Source organism: Notechis scutatus, chromosome 1 (genome assembly GCF_049901735.1).
Source record: "Notechis scutatus isolate UNSWTSFEM ecotype Mainland chromosome 1, rNotScu1.2, whole genome shotgun sequence".
Classification (NCBI taxonomy): Eukaryota; Metazoa; Chordata; class Lepidosauria; order Squamata; family Elapidae; genus Notechis; species Notechis scutatus.
The window spans coordinates 270,985,868-271,012,299 of record NC_142009.1 but is presented as its reverse complement, the minus strand read 5'-3'; the positions used below and the strand labels follow the sequence as shown (position 1 = coordinate 271,012,299).

At 35.2% G+C, this 26,432-nt stretch overlaps 1 protein-coding gene across 34 annotated transcripts in view; it reads right to left on the bottom strand.

The window, feature by feature from the left end:
* The window catches only part of GPHN (gephyrin), a 241,640-nt gene that overhangs the window by 95,273 nt on the left and 119,935 nt on the right, over nucleotides 1–26,432 (bottom strand). For 18 of the 34 annotated variants that reach the window (XM_026671163.2, XM_026671164.2, XM_087951539.1 and 15 more), the window contains one exon: nucleotides 1,664–1,758. In XM_026671163.2, the coding sequence (XP_026526948.1) occupies nucleotides 1,664–1,758 (95 nt within the window). Of the gene's footprint in view, nucleotides 1–1,663; nucleotides 1,759–13,703; nucleotides 13,753–15,393; nucleotides 15,433–23,616; nucleotides 23,677–26,432 lie in introns of those variants that run through there. The other 16 variants (XM_087951549.1, XM_087951542.1, XM_087951559.1 and 13 more) reach the window with 3 other exon arrangements.

The window sequence follows — 26,432 nt, the reverse complement described above, 5'->3', positions numbered from 1 at the left end:
GAGAAAAAGAGAAAGGGAGAAAGAGAGAAAGAGGGAGAAAGAGAGAGGGAGGGAAAGAGAGAGAGAGAGAGATTGGGGGGAGGGGAGAGATATTCTGGTGTTTTGTTTTCTTTGGGAAACAGGTCCAAATGACTCTTTGAGTATTTAAGGTTACAGAAACAGGCAACCAAGCTAAGTGCCTGAAGGACCCCATCCCATCAGTGGGAGTCCAGGCGCTTCAGCGAGGGGAATGCTGGATTCATATTAGTGGTCTGTGGGATTTAAAATTATAAGTTTGATGGTCCCTGAGGTCCAAAAGGTTGGCGACCCCTGGACTAGAACACATATAGAAGTTTCTCTTCTATTTTTGTAAACTAGACAAATAGTGGAAAAGACTCTGGTAGCATCAGACTCCCAGTTTCTATCCTGATGCCTTAACTTCTACATCAGATTGACTCTTCCACAAAGTTTCAATACACATAAAAAGTGCTTAGTGAAAGAAACCAAGAAATAATACGCAATTCCCACTGGAAGGATTTTGTTTCCATCTATGCTTTTACAACATTCTTATCTAGTTTGAAACATACTTCACATAGTAGTTTAGAACATTCTTCACATTAACATTATGTTAATTCATAATTATATATTGCATTCCCTCTCCATCAATCAAATATTCATGCATGATGCAATTCTGTACTATATCAATGTCAAATATTTATGTATTTTTTTCAAGACAAGTGCTACTTTATGTTTCTTCATTACAGTCATAGCTGAAGTTCAGTCAAGCACATTACTTAATCACATTAACATGATAAAAATTAGTTCAGACTCATTTAAACCTGAGATTCATATAGATTCTTCACAATTCAGAAGTATTTTCTATGAGAACTATGCATATTTATTTATTGATTTGCAAGATTTATTTTAAATATCTGCTAGTATAAGACCCTTATAGTGAAAACAGGGAAATCAGTGCTAACTGGGGAGAAAAAAAATTCTGAAAAAAAAATAATAATTGCTACACAAGAGGTAGTTTGATGTAGTGACTAAGGTTGGACTGACCCCAGGAATGCCCACATTCTCATCCACCTCAGCCACAGAGGTTCACTGGGTGATTAGGATATCTCTTCCATATGAAAAGTAGGGTATCTAATACATAAATAAAATGCACTGAATTCTATTCTTAATTAACTTTAGGAATTTGAAATAATTATAAATTTAGCCAACAAAACAGACCGGGAGAGGGGGGAGAGAATGGTTATAACTAATGACAAAGTGTAATCTTACTTGCAGTCACAGACTCACTAGATAGCTTTAGGCAAGCTATTATCTCTCAGTGGCTTCACTATGGGATCCAAAATCTATTTTAAAATATTGTTGCCTAGTTTACTGAAGCAAAGTATGCAAAATAGTTTGAAAGAGCTACATAACTGCTACACATTGTTACTATGTGAACATTTTGCAAGACAAATTCATTGCAAGACATTGTCTTTTCTTCCTGAATTCCATCTGTCAAAATACTCCACAATAAAAAAGTAAAGCAAATAAAAACTATAAAACAATAAAAGAAACCATTTGGATATCAAAAAGAGGAAGGTGATGAATTACTTTTGTTAATTGCAGCCATTCCACTACCTTAGGTCTTCTAGAGAAAAACTTTTCATATTTTTGTTAGTATTCTTACCTAGAGAGCATGCCCAGAGGTGTAACATTAAGTGATCCCATCAGCATTGCCAAGGCCATCCCTGGGGCCTCCCGTTCTATTACTTCTTTAGTAGCCTGTAATCAAAGATTAAACAGTAGACTGAGTGAAAACTACAAAAATAAAAGATAAAGATAAATTTCACCATCCCTTTCCTAAAATCAGTACAACATGGGATTTGAATGTGAATCAATCTGAGCATAAAATCATTATATACTTATCTTACTAAAATTAGCTTATGCCTATATCATATTCTGCCACAATGTCTGAAACTTGTATCAAAAACTGCATCTTTCAGTCACTGATCGTAACAGATTTGCATCTATAAATATTAAACATCATTTGTATACACTTTTGTCTGTTCCTTTAGATTTCTCCTGGAAATCCAAAAATGCTGAACATTTCAAAAAATTATAAGAAAGGATTGGCTCATATGGTCCTTCAAAATAGAGATGATTAAATATTTTCTTTTCATGGAAGGTTTATATTTTCTGTCCTTTTTGTTGATTAATGATATAATAGATCTCTTTCTAATTGGAAGACATTTGTATACTGAGGCAATTTTTGAGATTAAAATGATAGCCACCTTTCAATTATACTGTGCTCAGGGGTGGGATTCAAATTTTTAACAACCGGTTCTGTGGGTGTGGCTTAGGTGGTGGGCGTGGCTTGGTGGTCATGTGACTGGGTAGACATGGCTTGGTGGTCATGTTATTGGCTGGGTGTGGCCAACTCAATATCACTCACATCGAGGCATGCATCTCCTCGCCTGGCCTCTCATGACTGTGGGGATGCTGCAACAGTTGTAAGTGTGAAAAATGGTCATAAGTCACTTTTTTCAGTGCCATTGTAACTTTGAATGGTCACTCCACACAAGCAAAGTACCAGCAAAGGAGGGAAAAAAAACTCCAGAGAAGTTCTTGAGACAGGAAGTCTAGTCCTGCCAAGAATGTAATAAGGGTTAACGGAGAGGCAGTTTCTGTAAGCAACACCAGAATGTTTCCTTCCTGCCTTCCTTACAGGATTAGGCCAGTAATTTCTTCTAACAACCGGTTCTCTGAACTGCTCAGAATGTTAACAACCGGTTCTAGCGAATAAGCACGAACTGGTAGAATCCCACCCCGACTGTGCTCTTATTTTAAAAAAGAAAAACCTAATTTAAAATGAAACTTGTATGTAATATAAATATATTTAAACAAAGTATAGAATTATAATCTTAAAGTTGAATCCCTGACTTTCAAATCAAATGCACAACTCAATACAAAATACATGGTTGGCTCATAGTATAAGCTAATGCAAGGATAAATAAAATTAGACAATTGCGTAAGATTAGGCAAGAGAAAGAAAAGGAGTTTTAAGGCGGAAAATTCATTCCTACGTAGATGATCTATATTTGTAGCAGGTTAGTTTTATTGCTAGATTCAGGTTCCTTTGCCCAGGCTTTCATGACCATTTATTGATCATTACAAATATTACTGGATGGACAAAGAAAATAAAGCTATTTTTGTGCAGGACCAAATGGTCTAATTTCCCCTCTTTTTCTAACAAATTTTCTAGAGCATTTATAAAAGAAAGGAAGTCTGAAATTCAGGTAACTGAAAAAATGTATCAGCTACCACAAATCATAATCAAGGGCAAGACTACTAACTGAAAACATTTGTTGATGACATAATAGCTAAACTTTGTATATAGGCCTCATGGCCCATTTTTAAGTATTATCCTGTACACCTTGGTCCCATATCTTAAATTTCATATCATTTATGTCCCTAAATTTCAGTCAGGTTTTAATGAGAATGCAATGTTGGTAGGACATAAGCAGCCCTTACATTGGGTAATTCTGGTTCCAACCCTAAACCATTTTCTTCCCACATGGCAATATTTTCTACTCTTTTCTTCTTTTACTGCTATATTCACTAGGTGGAGAAAACCATGTTATTTAGATCCTGTTTTATAACAAAGAACAGAAGCATTTTTCTGCTTCATTTTCTTTTTTCTTTTCTTTTTTTTTCCAGCAAGCTTCCTCATTATTCTATCTTTGGACATATAAGACTACCACCTCAGAATTCCAAGAACTGGATCAACATTGCTTGGTCTAATTAATTATTATTATCTAATTAATTATTATTGACAAATATATGAACTACTTTAGGGACAATAACTGAATTTTATTAATAAAATATGCCTCTATAATATATAAAAAATATATAGTGAAGAACAAAAAATAAATGAGAATAATTGGAATTTAAAGTAATGGATATCAAATAAGTTTACAAAATTCAGATAAGAATTCAAATGCCACAAATAAATGATCAAACTAAATCCACTCCACTATAAGTTTTTTTAAAAAAATTAAAGAAGCCGGTGTGTGTGTGTCCAGCATTAAGATAAATCTCTCCTTTTGTCCCACTTTCCCAAATTAAATCCCTCCCACTTTGAATTTTTTTGTTTATCTCTTGAGGAAAATTTATAGATCCCAAATAGTCCAAATTGAGCAGTCCTCTCTCAACAGAGGTGGAAGGATACAACATCATCTATCCAGTTTACAACATAGTCCTTTCAACAGTTCAACAGTTCTCTTTTAGAGACTCTCTAAAAGAATGCAAATGACCAGCTGTCTGCAAGGAGCTTAAATCCTTCCATTCCCCACCACCCAATCAGAGCTGAAGTTTATTGGATAAGAAGTGAAGTGTCTTCAAAGAAAATCCAGAAAGTCAAGTTGCCTCTTGAAAAAGAACTTCTGGGACAACTATGACCTGGATGACTGAAACTTTCCATAGACACCGCAAATAGTACTTGTATATTTTTAGCATAGAAAATATGAAAGGAATATATGACACTAGGGTGAAATTTACAATTGCGGCTATAACTTAAAAATCAGCTGAACAGCTATACAGAAAGGATAAAAGCCAGTCACTTGTCAAATTATGTTTTCAGAAATAGATAAGAAGGAACCAAGTGATTAAGAGCCAGAAGGAAAAGAAAATAAATACCTGAAACAAACACATGAAACAAAGATTTTTAGGGATCACAAAGGGTCCAGGGGCACACCAGTTATTTAAGTTCTCCTAGGTCTACATAGTTCCATAAGCCTAATTAAATAGGATTTAGGTAAGTGAGGTGTGAATAATAATAACAGTTATTGTTATTATATATCAGTCTGGTTCACTGAGATGATTGTAGGATTGAGGAAAAACATTTGGAAAAAAAATATGAATATAGGGAAAGCTGAATGCTTATAGAGAAAAGAAATCTGTTGTTATACCGATCATGACTGAAGCCCTCAGAGCAATATCTAAAATCCTTGTAATATGCATATACTGAATTTATCAGACCTAAACTCCCTAATTTTACAAAAAAAAAACAAACCATCCTGTTTCAAACTCTTTGTATTTTTAGATGCTAGCTGAATAATTCTTAGATCTTTGATTAAGACTTGAATTATTAAGTTTCTGCCATCTTAGACTGTGAATCTAAAGTAAATTACTCACATATAATAATATCCCACAACCCAGATATGGTTGTGAAGTTTACATCCTCAGAGAAGGATGACAGCCATGGTTCAACCATGTTTGTCAGGGTCCATAGAGGAGCCAGATGAGGAGTATCCCTCCCATAAATAATAAGTGAAATGTAATTTACAGAAACCTATACCAGATCAGCTATTGCCTGGATCAACAAGGACCCTGCTAGATGTTGGGGTTCCTGGACATCTGGGCATCTGGGGACAAGTGGGCTGCAGGCTGCATTATATATATATAAAGTTGTTGAAATGAAGATCAAAATTTATGTTTATTAAAATATGTTGAAAAAGTTAAATTCAATGGGGTAAATTCAATTTTTCACATGACTGTAAAATCAACAATTTAGAAAACTCTGATACTGAGAGAAACAGTTAGGAGCTGAGAGAAACGAATTCAGTTTTTATTTGTTATGAGTACTCAGAGAATCCTTTTAGGGCCAATGACATTTGCAATTTGAAAAACATATTGTGACACACTTAGTACGTGACTGCCATGGGCTATTTGTATATTTACCAAATGATCGATATAGTGAACAAACAGTCACTATAGTGGACAAAATACCCTTTTATAGAAGGCTAACTAAGAACTGATTGGCATTCCAGGTACTCCTTTGTGGCTGTGATTACTTTTAATTTATCAATATGTCCCTTTTCCCTCTACAGGTTGTACAAAGTCTGTTTAGAAAATTGTGTTTTGCCTTAGAGTATGGCAATTTTCTTTTAAAATACTTTATTGAAAACAAAGAGCCTAACAAAATTAAATCTAATATATGTCTCTGAAAATCAGGTGCAAAGAATGTAAGATTAGGCCCTGCTTGTTCACTGTTCAAAAAACCAGTGGAAACTGGATGCCTTTGGTTTGAAGGATTCTTATATTGTTTAATTCCATTTTAAAAAATCGTCTTGGGATTAATGGAGATCTTTTCAGTTCGGTGATCTGAAAAAAATGGTTCTATTCCTTAGACCAGTGGTTCCCAAACTTTTTTGGTCCACCGCCCCCTTGGTGCTACAAATTCATTTTCAGTGCCCCCCATCCAGGGGTGGGATTCAAATTTCTGTGGGCATGGCCTAATTTGAGGGTGTGGCTTGCTGGTCATGTGACTGGGTGGGCGTGGCCAGGTGACTGGCAAACCAAATACAAGTGGTCCTCACTTAATGGCCAGTTGTTTAGCAAGTGTTCTCATTTATGACTGGCCTCCCCAGAGCTACTTGAGCTATTTTTGGAGTTTTGACAGCTTTAGATCAGGGGTCTAAATCCTACCCCTGCCTGTGTGTGTGTGTGAGAGAGGGAAAGAGAGAGGTTGGATCAGATCTCTCTCTCTCCCACCAATGCCAGAAAGCCACCATCAGTCAAAATTCATATTAGTGGTCTCTGGGATTTAAAATTATGAGTTTGGTGGTCCCTGAGGTCCAAAACTTTGGCGACCCCTGATCTAAAGGGGTGAGCCTGAGAGAGGGAAAGAAAGAGAAAAAAAAGAGAGAGAGAAAGAGAGGAAGAAAAGAAAGAGAAAAGGGAAAGAAAGAAAAAGGGACAGACAAAGAGGAAGGAACAGAAAGAAAAAGAAATAAAGGAGGGAGGGAGGAGAAAGATAATGAGATATCTATTCTAGTCTAATCACCTGCTCCAGCAGGGTTAGAAGGGAGTGTGTATGTGTGTGTTCTCCTTGTAATTTACCACTACATTTTGGTTTTGCCTTCTTCAGAATTGGCACTGTAATACATTGGGGAAAAGTAATTTTTAGGGTGGAGATCTGGTCCAATGGATCCTGTTTAAAGCCTCAACAAAATGTGAGAGCTTCCTGATGGTCTTGACCATGTTTTGTCCACGCTGCCCCCCTGCTGCCTCTTAGCGCCCCTCTGCCAGCCCCTTGGGCATGCTAAGAGGTGGCAGGGTGGCAGCGTGTTGAATGCGGCTGTGGCAGCACATAACGCGCCACCGCTTCCGCATTGGAGGTGCCGGCTCTGGAGCATTACTACAATCATAGGTGAACCTGCAGGGCCGACACCTCGAATGCCCCCTGCCACCTCTTAGTGCCCCCCTGCCAGCCCCCTTGCCTCTTAGCGCCCCCCTAAGGCACCCCACTGCCCCCCAGGAGGCAGTACCGCCCACTCTGCAACCACTACCTTAGACTAATGGATAATGAAGTATTTTTCTAAAAATACCAATTAATTATAATGAACTACTGACACAAAAATGAAACCTAGAACTATTCTTCAGCTGTTCTTAACTGAATATGAATATGAACAGGGAACAGATAAATGGTCATCAAGTATTAAAATCATGCAGTTTAGTTTCAGACAGAAAAAGTTTTTTCAAACTTGCAGAAATGGGAATATGGCACCTGTCTGCAATGTACTATATTCCTGTATAGATGTATATATATATTCCTGTATAGATGTATATATATGTATTATAAATACTGTATATCATTCAGCTGTATCAAATAATACCAATCACTGACTTGAGACAACAAGTAGTACCACTTACCGACTACTTGTTTAGTTACTATTCAAAATAACAAGTATTACGATTGTTAGGAGTAAAAGGAATATAAAGTTGGTTTATTTGATCAAGGTTAAAATATATTAAAATTTCTGGTAACCTTTAACGGACTTTTGCTGATACCAGGACTGAAATGACTACATTTATAGATAAGAGATGGGATATGGGAAGAAGAGATCTGAAAATTGAAATAATGCAGAATGCAATATTCTGCTGACAGCGACAGCATCATAATTAATGCATAGATCTCACCTCTATAGTATTTAGTCCTTACAAATATATGAATTTATAGATCTATAACTATATTCTAGATATCTATTAAATACCAACATATTGTCCTGGGCTTATCATATATCCTACATTCCTAATATCTCTTTTGCAATTCCTAATTAATTTATTTTACATTTTTATCACACAGTGTTAACAAAACAATTCTTAAATTTAAAAAAAAGTAAAACAAAATTGAAGGAAAAAATGGAAAAACCTACACACAACAAAGAAACAGAAAAGAGGGGAACCTTTATATATTATACTTATTAAGAGTCATAAATACAGCATAATGTAATAAATACAAAATATTATTTTAAAGCATCAAAAGGTCTCCGCCATAGTAACACATATTGCTACATCCTTAGATTAAGAGAAAACATTGTCTTTTCCAAATAAATAGATCACACATTTCTGACAACCATTCCTTAACAACTGAAATAATATACTGTGCAATTTCTCAATATGATTCTTTTAGTCACCCCCAATATTAATACTCTTTTAACCAAAATCTATCCCAATGAAAAACTGTCATTTCCAAGATAAATGAGGCATAATACCTAAAAGCAGAACTAACATTTTAAGAATGTGTAGCTTGTACACTTTTTGTTTATATAGATAGACCTCAGTTAATTACAATAATTGATACTGGGACTTCCATTGCTAAGTGAAGCAGTTTAAAGCATGACTGTGCCAACTTACAACAGCAGTTTTGGAAGCTGCAGTTGTTAGGTGAATCTTGTCACATGACTGTCATTTGCAACCTCCTGCTGGCTTTCCCGCTGACTTTGACTGCTAGAAGCCAGCACTGAAAGTCACAAATGATGATAATGTGACCATAGGACGCTGAGACTATTATAATTTGGAATATAATTGCGAATCCGTTACAAAGCACCTTAACTGCAGTCAGGTTATACGGTGGGTTTTTCCTAAGTTTCTTTCCTCTAACCATTAAGCCACTGGGGATTACTGTTTCTCTTATCTGATTGTTTCCTAGGCAGCCTCTCTTCCCCTCATTCCTCGTGGTAACCCACACATTCCATTCCACTATCATTTTTAATATAACTAGACAGATATATATATGAAAGTTGCTTCTTTGTCTCCTCAGACCACCAAGACTTAACTCAAGATTTAAATCATAACATTTCTTCAAGACTTCATGGACCCCCCCCCCCGTGATGACATCCTGCCCCCCCAGGAGTCCACGGACCACAGCAGTGGTGGGATTCAATTTTTTTTACTACCGGTTCTGAGGGCATGGCTTGGTGGGCGTGGCAGGGGAAGGATAGTGTAATCTCCAGTCAGAGGTGGTATTTGCCGGTTCTCCGAACTACTCATAATTTCCGCTACTGGTTCTCTAGAACTTAATCTGGACCACAGATTAAGAATCATTGGATTAGGCAATCTCTGCTTTTATTTTCAGTTGTTTTATCTTTGACTTGCTATTTTATTGATATTTAGTTTTTATTCCTACCATGGATATTTTAATTTTTTTGTTACATTGGTTAAACATGTGCAATACAAAAAAAAAAAAAAAAGCAAGCCATAGCATAAATAGATTTTTTTCCCAATAAGGTGAAACCTAAATGAATCTCTCATCTCCTTAGGCAGTTTTTCCAATGGGTCTTCACCCAGGCACTGATCAGAAAAGGAGTTGAGCCAGGACATGGGTACTTGTGGCACCTTGCTCGTCTGCCATGGTTTTAAATCTATGAGGCTTTTCTTTATTTTATGCTGTTTTTGTTAGTTATCCAGTGTTACGTTATGCAACACTGGCAACCACATAAATATTTTAAATAAATTAATATGGATATTTTCTGATATAGCATGAATGACATTTATTTCATGGTTTATATCTTAGTTTGGTCTTCCTTTTTCCATATATTTTTCTATAGAAACCATATTACAGACTTTCTGTTTGATTTAAAGTATTTTTTTCATGCTGTAAGTTAGCAAGGATTCTTTTTCGATAAATTATGATATTTAAACAGAAAATGGTTTCACCAGATGCTTTGCTAAAGAAAACAAAATGGTTTCTGTTTTGATTTCACCAGTTTCTTTATATTTTCAATTATTCACTATATGAATACTACACTACTACACTAAATATTCACCTATTTATTTAATCAAAAAATAAATTTAATAATGATTTTAATCATTTGCTGATTTCATATTAAAAAAGAAATTGAATAGTTGATTATTTATTTGCTATACTGTAACATATACAAATAAGAAATCTTACAAAATAAATTTCTGAGGCTCATCCTCTGTTTCTAAAAGGATTGGCAGTCGAATGCTCAGGTTTGAAGTAGGGAAGCTGGATAGAGGATTTGGAGGTTACTTTTGCTGTACTAGCTGAAATTACCCTTTTTCACCATTGGCCAGCACCTTTGGATCTAGCAAATGACTAGACTATACTATGGTTCACTCCTTGTGATGAAATGAGCAGCAAACAAATTTAAATAAATAAAGTAAGTAAGTAAGTAAGTAAGTAAGTAAGTAAGTAAGTAAATGACTACATCAGTGAAAACTAAAATAAATTTTTTGTGGGATTAAGCAAAAATTATCTGCTATCCCTTTGAAAACTTACAGCAAATTGATTAAGAATCTCATTAAATAAATAGTAGCTCCATCTTCCTTGGGTTCAACCTAATCTGGCTCTTTTTATCCAGATCCCAACTGTCTGTACATACCAGGAGAAGTCTTTCATAACTGGAATGGTCTGGAGAGGTAACATACAGTCGAGTATCATCAACATACTGAAGAGACCCATACTCTGACCCAATATACAACCTCTCCCAGTGGTTTTCTTTTTTTTAATAAAAGTTTAAAAGTAAAAGAGGTCTGGCATGTTGTCACTTATAACCATCAACTGGAATCATCAACTGAAGAAGGATAAAAACAACTGCAATGCAATTTCCCTAACTCTGCATATAATCCAAAAAAGATACTTGACATATGTATCAAAGTCAGCTAAGAGGTCTAAAAGGATTAGAAGGAATCTATTCCCCCTTCTAGGTCTGAATCTTGACTAAAAAACATTCAATAACCAATTTCTCCTAGGGAGCCTAGAAGTTGCTTCCCTAACACACTCCTAATAATCTTCCTAAAATGGAAAACCTGGAGACAAGGTAATAATTATCTCATACAGTAGATCCAAGAAGGTTTTAAGGAGGGCGTACCATAGCCTCTTTCAAGTCTACATGAAATACTCCCTCTCACAATAATGCACTGATTATTTTGGGAATCCAGTTGACTATGCTCCCCCCTTCGTCCTCCAGAACAGCTAGAAAGGGTATATATCTATGTGGCAAGGGACATAATGAAAATCCTGCCTATAGCACTGGAATCCAAAGGCCTAAAGGTGTCCCAATTAGCATGGTCAGACATCAGCCTCCACTATATAACTCCTTTATGCCAAATCAAGACTCTGAATGATTTTATTAGTGAAATATTATTCATAAAAGTCTTAATAAAATTATAAAAGTTTTGCACCTGGTCATCTGTGCTTCAGGAAGATGCAAGAAATGAGAGCAACTAAAACTGAAAGGCTCTAGAAGCAAAACAGCGCTGATAACAGCATTATCAATAGACCGGGTTAACTTAAGCCAATACGTGTACCAAATAGTTAAGAAGAGGAATTTCAAGCAAGTTTTGATGAAGATATCCAAATGCATTGAACGTTGGCTGAAACATGCACCATTCAAAATTTAACATAGTGAGAGTAAAGACTACACCAATTAACATGCCACTGGTACCATGAGATTTGCAGGGAGCAAACTGTTAGTGATTGGAAGTCATGGCTTGGCAAAATTAGTTGTACCTAGTTAAAGAGGAAAGAACAGTCTATTAAATTTGATGTACAATTATTTTTATGTGCATTTTTCTAACTTACAAAAGCTATTATAAATCTTCAGTGATTCTATATTTATCTGCTTATTTATTAGGATGTTCTACTATATTCTTAAGAAAAAGTGGTTTACATGAAATAGTAAAAATGTAACTGACAATTAACAGCATTAAAACCATAGAAATAACAATAAATTCTAAAAGTAAGATCACATAAAGTTTAAAACCAATCCCATCCATTACTCTTGATCTTGTTAACACGCATGTATTATAATTTTGTCAGCTGCTATCTACTGTATATTTAATTTTCTTTTATATTGTGCTTGTAATTTGGCTTTAATAAATTTTATGGTTGTTAACCACCAAGAATCACTTGTTTGAGATGGCAGCCATATAAAACAAACAAACAAACATCAAACAAATTAAAAATTATAGGAATTACATGACTGCCCTATCACATCATTCATATGTACAAAAACACAACAGAGGAAAAAAATTACAAACTGTACACATAGATAATATGGAATTCTGATGGTAATATAAAGTAATCTGAAGTATTAAGTTTGTAATTTCTGTATTGGCAAATCCATTTGCCTATTATATAGTGATCCAGTAATACACCAATACTACACAAGAGTATAAAACTCAGTTTCAAACATATTCATTTTCTACATGTAATTAAAAATCCTTGCAAAGATGGCTTTGTGTGATTCTTAGACATTTAGCTAAATTGAATGGCAAAGCCAAAGATAAGAGGATTTTCCACTGGGAAATTTTTATTTTGTGTTCAAAGATCTCAATTTAAAAATCTCAACTAAAATGGTAAGACTCCAGAAGAAATTAATATACTGAATCCTTAATTTTGCAGTTCTTAAACTGAGGTGAGGTGGGATGAGGATAATATAAAAAAATAAAAATAATTCTGCTTTAATGGTAAAGAGAACAAAATGTTGCAAGTAAGTCAGTCTTCTTGCAAGTAAGTCAGTCTTCTTCTTCTTCTTGTTTTACTAGGAAGAAATTAATTAGAGTATTGCCAACCTCCCTCCTCCCAAAAATTAAAATCTTATAAGTATAATAGAGAAACTTCCTTGAAAGTGATGCTAAAAGATTTCAGATGAAGAATTATAATTTACATTTATCCATTTGAGCAACAGATTTTACAGTTGAAATGTCATACACAAGTCAAAGGCAAAATAAAGTGTTTTTCAAATGGAAAAGTCAAGAACAGAATTTTATTAAGAATTGAATATCATGAACAACAAGACAAAAAAGCTATTCAAACTATGAAAGTTGCAAACAGAAAAAAATGCAAGAAATGATACATCAAAACTCAAGAATGTATGTGTTATTTAATATCTGAATTGAAAGATCATTCTAGTAACTAGGAACATTTGTTTAAAAAATTCTTGCTCCTTCAGAATATATATACATTTTCAAATGATAGAATAAAGAAAATTCTATGATGCAGACTGGCTGAATTCTAACACAATGAAAGATGTCAGGAAAGTTTCAAATTAAAAGCAAGAATTTTGAAACCAGAACAGGATTAGAATTCTTCAAGAGTTTCTCAGTTTTACTACATTGAATTTTTGTCCGTTTCAAATTATTAATATCAGAAAAAAGCAAAACCAGATGTACAATAATTGTCCTGCTATATTGGAAGTTGCTGCTACCAGCAATTTAAATATATTTGATTTAATATGATGCCATCAATACATGGTTCAGGAAACAGGATTCTCTATTAGTTGAATGACAATGTGAGAACGGAAATTTATGTCAAGTCAGAGATTATACTGTACTTTTTATAAAAGATTAAGAGAAAAATTCCCAGGCAATTTCAATTGTGTGAAATCTTAACATTGAGACTAAGGAGAAAGACCTACTTTGAAGTTGGGATTCTTTCTCAGAAGGTCCTTGCATCTTCTTGGAATACTGCATGAAAAGTTGCCAGAAGATATTTTAAAGAGCATGTTACTGTCTTTTGAAAAGCTAATGCCTTCTAGATTTTTTCTTAATAAAATATAATGGTCAGAGTATTCAGTAAAAAGTTTTCCGTACAATTCTCTTTAAAAAAAGTCTACTAAATGAAATAATATCCCTAAGGAAAAAAAATAGATGATATATGATGGAATTACATCAGCTATTCCATGGAGAGCCCTTGCTAGGTTTTCTGTGCTATTTTTCTATAGCTTATTTCTGACTTTTTGTAGACTATACACTTTCTTAACTAGAACAATAATTAGAACCTGTTCATCTCTATCACTCATGTTAATCCAAGAACAGAACTGGTTAGTATAAACTCGACATGGTGACACATTACACAAATACTAAAGCAAATGTAGTAAAAAAATATTCCTTGTCATTTTTTATATAGGCCAGTGGAAAGCATCCCCACTTTGTACTGTTATAAAACATCAAATCTCCCTGCTGCAAATCTCCCTCTGTGTGTGTGTGACATAATGTAGTCTTATCAGTAATTTAACAAAGAAAAAGCTATACAGGAAGAGATCTATTCTAAACTTTGCAATGGTTGAGACCTAATATTTTGATTAAAAAATAAAGATAAATTCTAAAAATCCAAGCATATGGTACTGAATAAGGGTAAACTGGAGCCAGATCAAAACATTTTTCTCTTCTTCACATTTTTAATTTTTTGATGGAAGAGTAAGCAGTATATAAACAAGAAAGAACACACAATCAGCAAATGATTGGGATTCCATAGAAATGGCAATACTAGTGTGCAGTCAAATTCTAACGGTATCATGTGATCAACATAAGCTAGTGGTCAAACAGACAAGGCAAGAAAAAAAGGCAGACATAGCAAATTGACAGAGCAGGATCAATCAGCAGATGCACAAATCTTCAGGACAGCAATTCAATGAAGTCAGCAGATGCATAATATAATTGGAAACAGTGAAAAGAGGGGAAAGGTTTGACAAGAGGTAACTGGGAGTATCCATCAATAGTCACATACAAGTGGCAGCCAGAACACATGGGCAATATGTTAAGTAAATACTACAATCAAAGGTAAAGAAGACCATTTCCAGGCAATCAAGCAGCAAACAGTGCATTGCAATGCCAGGTAGCCAGCAAGTAGGCAAAGCAGAAAGAAAGCAATGAGAGCCATATCATTTTTTTTAAAGCAAAGACTGAATAGGGCCATGCCCATGTATGATTAGAAAAAGCAGCTGCCAAGGAAGAAAAATAAAGCTCTTGAGTAGCTATCGGGGCTGTTAATTCACTATTATTTTGGTAACTAAGATTACTGTAAGTAAAAGAACCCCAGAATTTGGATGCTCTTGTTCTAATAAATAATATAGGGCAACATAGCTATATGAAAATTCACAAGAATACAGAACACAAATGGAGATGAGGCTAAGCCTTAATGCCTGATGGAGATCTGGGGATCCTCCAATAAACAAAATTAAGAACATGAGACTCCACAAGGAAATTTTAAAAAATGAGTACGCATCTAAACTTGTTTTTGATAAATGATGCCAAAATAAAACAAACAAAAATACTAGCAATGAACTGGATTAGAAATCATTGGCTGGGATTGAAGATATTGCTTACCCCTCTCTGGAGCCCACAAAATGGGAATGTTGGGAATTTCTGCAGCAGAAAAACAGAAGAGAAAAAGGGATTTCTGACTCCCAGATTCAAGGAAAAGCAGATCAGTTAAGGGATGATGATGTGCTTACAGCATAATAAGAAGTGGTCAGAACCTTTGCTCATTCCCAGATGCAAACATTTTCTGAGACTTGAGAAAGGTTTGAAAAGCACAGAGCATTTAGTATGATAATATTCCATCTCTATTCACAAAATGACACCACTTACCTTTAATTAATTTTCTTAGGAGAGTTTGCCCCCATAAAACCTATACATGGAATGAGGCAATATCTTTAAATGAAATATGCCACACATGCAAAAGAAAACAGACAGTTCCAAATGAATATTCTGTAGACTGCACCAAATAGTAGAAATATTTTGTACGCAAATCAGTACATTGGATTAGTCAATTCACATTTTTGCCTTACAAAAATGTTGGTGTTTTGCAATGAGACTTGCTTGCTGCAGCTAAATAACACTTGCTTATTTATATCCCACCTTTATTATATTATAGATAATTCAAGGTGGTGAACACATGCAATACTCCTTCATCCTCCATTCCCCCACAACAACAACCCTGTGAGGTGAGTTGGGTTGAGAGAAAGTGACTGGCCCAAAGTCACCCAGCTGGCTTTCATGCCTAAAGAGGGACTAGAACTCACAGGTTCCTGGCTTCCAACCTAGTAGCTTAACCAATAAAACAAATTGGCTCTCCAGTTCTTCTATATGGATAATAGGCAACCTTTTTTCATTAAAAGAATAGGAAATATGAACAAACGAAGTGTGCATGGACCCTTGAATTTAATATCACCTAAATGGGATAATTTTTTATTTGGAAAGGCAGTATGACTAATCATGAATCAAGGTCCGTGGGACTGGCATGGAAATAGCAAAGAAGTGGCCCATGGTGCCTCTAGTAGTGAAAATGGGGTGCAGGGAGGCTCAGGTGGCCTCCACACATCCCATTTTTCACTAACCCGCAGAGGACATCTACAATGCTGATCCGGCCCTCCAAGAAATCCACCAGGGGATTTGACATCCATGGTCTATGTAGAAGAATGCAAAATTGATGAAACAAGAAAAACGTACTAGTGCAGATGATGATGATGATGATGATGATGATGATGATGATGATGATGATGATAATGTATTACATTTGTATACTCTCCCACTGTCAATAACTCTGGACAGCTTATAACAATTAAATGAATTGCAATAAAACATAAAAGATAAAGGCAAACAAAATATGGTAAGAGCAATGAAGTGATTCTCCCTCTGAGATCTGGAAATGATCTCTTTTTTAGGATATAGGTTTTATAATATAATTTTTAATTTTTATATGAAACTGATATAAAAAGTCTATTGTTGTTTGGGTTTATATAGTAATTGGACTGAAGTATAAAACTAAGTACAAATGTACAATGTTGTATCATCACTTTTATATATAATATATTTTACTTTAAAAAGCAGATTAAGGAAATCTAGTTAGTGAAGCTATGTGCACTGTATTCATTAAAGAAAGAATGAAAGCATTACCATGGAAAAACATATGTGTAAGACAGCAGATTACTGAGGAATTCATTATATATACTATCTACAAATAAAAATCTGAAGGCTGTGGTGTGCTATATGGCAGGAGATGGTCATGATCATATAGAATAGAATAAAATAACAGAGTTGGAAGGGACCTTGGAGGTCTTCTAGTCCAACCCCCTGCTTAGACAGGAAACCCTACACCACTTCAGACAAATGGTTATCCAATCTCTTCTTAAAATCTTCCAGTGTTGGAGCATTCCAACTTCTGGAGGCAAGTTGTTCCACTGATTAATTGCTCTAACTGTCAGGAAATTTCTCCTTAGTTCTAAGTTGCTTCTCTCCTTGATTAGTTTCCACCCATTGCTTCCTGTCCTGGCTTCAGGTACTTTGGAGATTAGCTTGACTCCCTCTTCTTTGTGGCAGGCCCTGTGATATTGGAACACTGCTATCATGTCTCCCCTAGTCCTTCTTTTCATTAGACTAGACATACCCAGTTCCAGCAGCTGTTCTTTATATGTTTTAGCCTCCAGTCCCCTAATCATCTTTGTTGCTCTTCTCTGCACTCTAGAGTCTCAGCATCTTTTTTACATTGTGGTGACCAAAACTGGATGCACTATTCCAAGTGTGGCCTTACTAAGGCATTATAAGGTGGTATTAACACTTCACGTGATCTTGATTCTATCCCTCTGTTTATGCAGTCTAGAACTGTGTTGGCTTTTTTGGCAGCTGCTGCACACTGCTGGCTCATATTGAAATGGTTGTCCACTAGGACTCCAAGATCCTTCTCACAGTTACTACTACTGAGCAAGATATCACATATACTGTACCTGTGCAATTTGTTTTTCTTGCCTAAATGCAGAACCTTACTTTTTTCACTATTGAAATTTATTTTGTTAGTTAGTGGCCAATGTAGAATTTCCTCTTCCACAGGAGTACTGCAGCCACTGTAGCTAATTTGAGATTCTGGATTTAATAGTCTTATGCACTCTTATGTTTCAGATAAACATGCCTCCTTATATTTCTTATGAAACACACAGTTCTCTTACCCCCATTCCCTATCACTGTCCTGCTTAACAATATGGTACTACATCCTTGGTATATTAAAACTGCTATGACAAAAGCTATTTGCTTTTGTTTCCATACATTTAGCCAGGCTTTATTGGACTAATAAACACATACACATACACACTCACATCTCAAAAATGTGTCTAAAGAACAAACAAAATATTTAATCATATGTGTTACGAATGTGTTAATGTCTTGTTTCCTGTCTGTATTGCCAACTGGTCAAGTATCTTGTTCTGATATATATTTAATCTAAATATTTTTAAATATTTTCATCATTTTCATTTTAAAACGTTTTCAGTATTTTTAATTTAATATTTTTTTCTTTTTGAATGTTAAGCTGCTTGGAGCCATTGATTGAGATGTGAAGCTATAGAAATCGAATGAATGAATGCATAAACAAACAAACACATAAATAAATATTATTGAAAATAAAATATTTGTTTATCCTCAAATAAATGTCAAGGCTGTTCCACATATATTCTATAACAGCCTTGGATTTCAGAATAGTGTGCAGAGTCAGAATGAATAGATCATCAAACAAATTAACCCAAAATTCTCCCACAAATGACTAGGCTCAAAATTATCCTACTTTGGATACATTATATAAAGACTATCCTTTGGAGAAGGCTGTAACACCTCACCCCTTTCCTAAGAGGTCTGTAGGGGGTGTGCATAAGCGCACCAACGTGCCTACCGTCCTTGTCCTATTGTTTCTTTTATTTTTATTTTTATTATATGTATCCATGTATTCATAACTATGTTTTTGCTTATACCTATTATCTTGTAAGCAATTGACAAAAATAAATAAATAAAAAATAAAGAATGAAAAGGAGGATTACCAGGGCGAAGGCTGATGAAGTGTTAGCTGCACTGAGTGCACGGTTGGAAGACATGAAGTTTATAGGAAGAGAGAAAATCTATCTATGGGATCTCTAAGAGTGAATACCAACTTGATGGTACACAATTTATCAATAAATTTAAGAAACAAGGAATTTGCTTAATTTTGAATATCTATATCCCATTAACTAAAGCATGATACTTGATTGATATCTAGAGAATTGCCTACCTAATATGCTCTAAAGCCTATAGTGGCACTGAAATAAATGATATCAAAATAGTAATACCCATGTTAATGTCAAAGGTAGTTCTAAATACAGTACATGAAAATTGATGTAATAGCCAGGCTAAGAGAAACTGAAATAGTTTGGTGATTTTCTCATTTGGAAAGCAAATTTAGCAGTCAGTAACAAGATGGACAGTCCAGAAATAGAAAAGAGTTGCTTATGAGAGTTGAAAACACTGTTCACAGCATCAATCTCCATGAAAACCTGCTTTTACAATGCCACCTGTACCCGGGATTATATGCTGGTAAAAGGCTGATAATGAAAACATGTTATCTTTTTTACAATTCCACTCCAAGTTAGAGATGACTATGGTTATGCCAATCAACAATGGTAATTTGTTTCCCAATTTTTTTGAAAAACTGTTTGCTGCACCACAGATATCTACTGAATCAAGTGAAATTATCCATTGGTCTACCCAATATTAACTGATATGAAATAAAGGTCCCTGAAATTAAATAAATAAACATTGATTACATGGACATGTCCATGAAATATTCTTGGCAAAAAGCAGAAAGGAACAAGTAAAAAAGAAGGAAACTAAGTATCTCAGAGGGGAAAAAAACAGTAGAATTTCTTCCTGAAGCAGTGACAGTCATAATGAAACCGAATGCAAAGGTGAAAACATGTCCCTTTCATAGTGGGTTATGACAATTTGCAAAATATCTTTCATATATAACAAAGGTCTGAATATGCCTTTGTGGAATTGCACAGTGCTGACAAAGAAGATCAAATTTGTCCATTTGAAGCCAAAATAGCTGATCTGCAAAAATGATAGAGGCAGAAAATTTAGAGACTTCAGGAATGTGTTAAAATTAGTCAGCTTTCTTGTGGAAAGAGCCTCACGTTCAGAGAAATAGGGAAGAACTTCACAGAAAGAATCTGTATCCTTTGGATGGCCAGACATCTCACTTTTGCACAAAAAATATACTTCAAGGAATTGACATTGTAGTTGCTCCTAATACCAATAAATATAAATATAAGCCGTGTTGTGATAAACCTGCTGTTACAAACCTGCTGGAAATGAGACATCAGGAAAAAGGGGATTAGGGCTATATTATATATCTCACTGAAAATGTGTGTCAGCCAAAGAAAAAGGAAATATCAAGGATTAAAGCCAACCATTAGAAATAATATTATCTGGATTATAACACCCTAAATTAATGAATTAATATGGGGCTTCTTTGTTCAGAAGAAAAATATGGACATCACAGCTGTGCATGATATAGAAAAAACTCCTTTATTTAATGTCTGGAAAAGATCACTGCATTCTACATATTCTGCTGAACAGTTTTGGGTCAGCCATTGTTTAGCAGGTTGAAACACCATTCTGAGTGGCACTTGTATTTATTTACTTTTTATTTATTTACTTTATTATCACTACATTCCACATGGTATCATAGCTGATACCAAATGATCATAACTTAAAGCAGAATATAGAGATGATAATACTTAACATCTCCAAAACCTTTCATAAATTATTCTAACCAGAAATATTCTAGTATGGCATAACCCAATGACGTGTCAGATCTCAAATCTTTCCAAACCCTTCTCCCAGGGGTGGGATACGACAGGGTTAACTACCGCTTCGGTATTTACGAGGTTCGGTGATTTATGATGTGCTTCCCTGCACGCTGCGAGCAGGAGCCTGTAAATCGTCGCCTGTAATCGTCATCAGCACGCTGCGTGCAGAGAAGCAGCCTTTGAAACAGCCCTCTTTTCCCGCTTTTTTAACTGTAGCTGTGCCTTGTTCGGCAGCTGAAGTTGAAAAATCAGGAAATAAAGATCAGGTAAGAGCCTGGGTGGGTGGGTGGGCAAAAACATCAGCAGACATAGAACCGGTTCTATGTCTGCTGCTCTTCAGAGCTACCGGTTCTACAGAGGTGGACAGAACTGGTAAAAACCCACCCCTGCCTTCTCCTATTTACCAACAAAATCCCAGCTTGGTATATCTCATTAGCTCTCCTGCCTCCTCCATATTCCCAGCAATTTTCTTTCCCTCCCTCCTGCAAAGGCACATTCATTTTAGATAACAAGAAAACTCAACAGGATCGACCAGCAGTCCACGTATGTAAAAAAATAAATAAATCTAAAACAGTCATTCATAACTGTATGCTTATGTTCAGCCAGCATGCCATATTTAGAAACTGAAATTTAATACCTAGAGACTGGGAAATACTGCTGTAGAAGAGCTCCCTCCAATTTTCTTCAATGAATAGGTGTTTTAGTGAGTCAATCAAATAATAGAAATAATGCCCTAGATTACAGATAAACAATAAATAATGTATCTTATCATCTTAAGAAGAAAAAGAAAAGAAATCTGAAAGTTCTCATAAATTGTGTTTGTCTACATAAAACTAAAGTGGGAAAAAAAATCTTCGTGATAGAATCCTTTAAAAAAAATTAAGGTATCTCCTACCTTCCTTCCAACCAAAGGGAGCTATGAGTAAATAGGAAGTGCACTTGGAGAGTAAATGGTCAATACTCAACACATGCAAGAGACAGGGCAGGACTGGAAAGGCTCTGAAGCATGGGTAAGTGAAGGACAATGGGACACTGATGATAACTATGGCGGGAGTGAGGCACCAAGAAAACCAAAAGTTGGCAAGTTAATAGAATGTGCCATTTTGGGGGCTACTGAAGGAAGAAACCTTTTTCCCCCCCAGCTAATATCCTTAGCTTTGTCCCCACTCCTTCCCTATTAACCAGTGTGGCCTAGGACACCCTATTTGGACTTGGGTATTGACTAATCAGCCCCATTTTGTTCCATGCATAGTCCAAAACATCCAAATTATGCATGCTTAGATTTAGACTGGGAATATCTAAAAACTGTTTTTCCATGGACATAATGTTTTGTACATCCTTAGTATATGTATACTTTCCAAAGCTTTAGAACCTATGTATGATTTTAATATACCCGCCTATAATCCTCATAGTGCTGTTAAGTCAACAACACTATGAGGATTGTAAGCAGATATATTAAAATCACTCTTACTTGCTGGCTTATTTTGAGCCATATAAGCATCGCAGCTTTACGAAGGCAAGGTGCACTAGTGAGACAACATAGAAAAATTATGAACAATTCACTTCTAGTGGTGCATGCTAACCTTTCTAATTTAGCATCTGGAAGACTCAATCCACTTTAACATCGATTCCCAATGGAAAATCAAATGGGTTGCTGAATGCCCAGGCTTAGGAAGACATATAAATGACTCCAGAAAAAAAAGTGCCAGACTTTGAATTACTACATCAGCAATAGTCAATCTTGAATAGGATTTGGACCTCACACAGAATCTACAGGGACTTTCTGTATAAATGAGGCACAGTATCCTCCCCTTAGTGTGACTGCGGGATCCTATGTCAAACTGTAGATCTGAATGTGACCAGCTGTAAGCTGAAGGCATATAGTGGTCCAGTATCTGATTTTTTGTTAATATAAATGATGCCGTGCTTCAATAGTTAGATGGCCTAGACATTGGTATTTGAACATAGATTTTTTTAACATTTATATTTTATTGTGTTTTACTAATCTAGATAATATATACATATACATGTATAATATGCCATAGGCTGAATAAAAAAATATTCAGGGAGGGAGGGAGGATGGGAGGAAGGAAGGAAAGAAATACACGTATCTAAATTCTTGTATGATTCTTGGTATGTGGTGGTTTTATGCCAGTGAAAGAGAATATGAAGAGTATACTATTATATATTTATTTATTTACATAATTTATAGGCTGCCTGATTCCCAGAGACAATGGTTGGCTTACAATTAAAAAAATACAAAACACACACACAAAATCATAAATGCCTTCCCCCAAACAATATATAACTAAAGAAAAACCATCCAGCAGATACTTTGATCTTTACTCTGTTACAGAGTCTGTAAGAATAGTCAGGTCATTAATAGCTTCCTGAATGTCACCAGGATGGGAGATACCTCTGAGGAGATATCATTCCTGAGGGCAGATGCTGTGACAGAAAAGGCACAGTTCCTGGGTCCTGAGCACCACCACGCTACCCAATCACACAGGACAGGCAAAATCAAGTAAAAAGAAGTGTTACATCAAATAACCAGGCCCTCTGCCATGAAGGGCTTCTAGGCAATAACCAGGACCTTGAATTGCACCCAGAAGCCAAATGGTAACTAGTGCAGTTTACAGTGTGATTATGTCACATTGGCATAATGCTCATGTTACTGCATTCTGGATCAACTGCAGCTTCAGCCTTTCTTGAAGTGACTAGAGTGTGAATGACCATTTGAAGAGTCTTTCAACACAGAATAGGAAAGTAACTAAGTGAAGGCAAATGTCAAGAACTATGTTTTGTCTTGTAATGTTTGCCGCCAGGCAAAATCTGTTCCAGGTGGCTTGCTGCAGCCGCTGAATTCCCCCTTGCAACTTTCAGACACAGTGCCAATGGATTTTATTACCATTCTATCTCTGAAAAAGAAGTATACTACCATCCTAGAAGTGGTGGATTTGTTTACAAAGATAGTTCATTTCATTCCTTGCAAGGGCCTCTGATCTGTTAAAAAAAACAGGACAATTTTTTAAAAATGTGTTTAGGTACAGACATCTAGTCAATCATATGATCTCATATCATAGATATCAATTTACCTCCAGATTTTGGAAGGTCCTTTCCCAAATATTAGATGTAAAAATCCATTTGTCATTTAATCAACATCCAGTGATGAACAGCTAGGCTGAATGACTGAATCATAAGCAAGATCAGCATCCAGAGTTATGTCTCTTATCAACAAGACAATTGGGCCGAGTTGCTTGCCACATGCAGAATTTGCCTACAGAAACTTAGTAACCCTTACAACAGCATGTCTCCTTTTCAAGTGACTTATAGTTTCTATCCAAATAAAACTCTGAAGTTTTTCATAATTCAGACTTCTTGTGGGAGGGGCAAACTATACAGCATCTCTTAAAGAACAACTAGATTTGGTAAAGTTTACATTCAGTGAATTGTAGATACACACAGACAAGAGAAGCCCAAGAAGGATTTGTTGCAGCTTTTTATGAAGTTTTTGATTGATTCTTCAAGAAGCAGGACTCAAAACTTAATGGCCCGTTCCCAGTGGTTCAGTATGTAAATTCAAAGTGATCTTTCATTTGCAATTGCCTGCATTGATGACAATTGATCTTGTTTTGCATCAGTTATTGTTTCTGCTGGGAGCATATCCCTGCAGGTTATGTCTGAATTTAACTTCATACTCTGTTGTTTTGTTTGTGGGGGTAAGGTTAGAATTTCCAGAATGTGTTTCCCCTGTTGTTGGCAATGTCAGATTGATGCGGGGTGGTGGTGGTGGTGGTGAGGACTTTATCCCCCTCTGTAAATGCATGCATGCAGGCTTACTTATTTATTTATTACCTATTCTTTGTGGGTGGAATTTATTTTATTTGTGAATTTACAAACTGCATTAGTCTAGGCCTAAGTAGAAGCAGCAAACTCACCCTAAGCAATAATTACAAGAACATGCCACAATATACAACAAAAAATATAATTACGGTAAAATAAAATTAATATAAAATTCCCAGGCATTCGGGGTTTTATAGCAATTAAATCTCAAATGGCTTTTGTAAAGTCAAGTTTTTATGGGCTCCCATAAGAATAGGAACTACTCTTGCCATGGTGACCCATTTTTTTTAGAGGACAGGATTCCCCAGAGAGAATGTCCCACTTGGGTCTCCTTCTGTGGCAGCACTTGATAGGTGAGGACATTCAGCAGGCCTTCTGTGGCATCTATGGGATGACTTGTCCCATGGATAAGATTGTTCTATAGATAAGAAGTACTGAAGCCAGAAAGAGCGTTACATATTAAAGTAACACTGCATTGCACTTTGAAAGTATCAGTAAATAGTGTAATGCCCATAATATTGCTCAAGTGACTCTATCTGCAAATAAGTAGGCCGCTGTATCTGGCACAAATGGAAGTTTTCAAGTTATTTTTAAAGCCCATCACATGTACTGCATGAGTTGCCATCACCAGAACATCCTGATCCAAACTGTAACTGGCTCACCATCTGTATCTGGTGAACGATTAATGGTCAAGAAGAAAAAGATAAGTGAGAGGTTCCAAATTAGTACCTGGGGTCTGACAGGGAGGTACAGGTAAGGGCGACCCTTGAGAATATATTTTGTATGAAGCGAAATAAAGTCTGAATAAGTAATTATGAAATATCTTATTTGAAGATAAGTTCAATTCCTGGAACACAGGGAAATAAAACATTAGAACACTTGTTGTCAAAAACTTTTAATTGGGTACACACTCAGTTTATAAAGAATCCTGGAATAATGGGCCCATTTGGCTGGAAATGAATGGCAATGCAATATTTAGGCTACAACGAGAAAGTCTATGAAGCCTTGTGAAAAATAAATGGGAACATTATCCATGCTGTTAGTTGAAGAGTTTATAGATAAGATGAATACTTGTTGGCTACAGCTCTTGGACTCATCTCATTAGCTTTGGAAAAAAATCTCTTACTTTGGACTACTTATTTAATTCCTCAATTAATTAATATATGGGAACTTTTCTTAGGATTAGAGCTTGAATTTTATCAGAACAATAATGTCTTCAAAAGCTTATAAAAAAATAGCACCACCCACTTGTCCCTCAAACAGAAAATGTCATTTATAGAAAACCTTGTACCTAAATGCCCTAAGAAGTCTGAAACTTTTTTGGATTTGATACAATTATAGAGAAAAGAGGTACCTTTCATAAATACATAAAAGAGCTAAAGATAGTGTTTCCTGAAACAAGGTATAATCAACTCAAAACACTAATAAAATGTAGAAAAGAAGTAATGGGTTTCTGTGATAAAATAGCTCAAATGTAAAGCATGCTACTCAGAAATAATATAAGAATATCGTTTTTAATGTAGAGCAAGAGCAAGAATCTAGTGCTCCATATGGAAAAAAACAACACTTTTACACGATCTTTTTTCATTATAATCTTAATCTAGAAATTGGATATGCATATTCTCTAGATTTTAATGTGTTTCAAAATTAAATCTCAGCATATTTGTAGTTAGGTTTTTCTACTTAACATCCAACATGGTATTCTGTAATGTTCATAAAACGTCTTTTGGGGAATATGCTGATAATGATAATGATAATGATAATGATAATGATTAATAATAATAATAATAATAATAATAATAATAATAATAATTATTATTATTATTATTATTATTATTATTATTATTATTATTATTATTATTATTATTATTATTATTATTATTATTATTTTTCCTTATCTATATTTCAAGT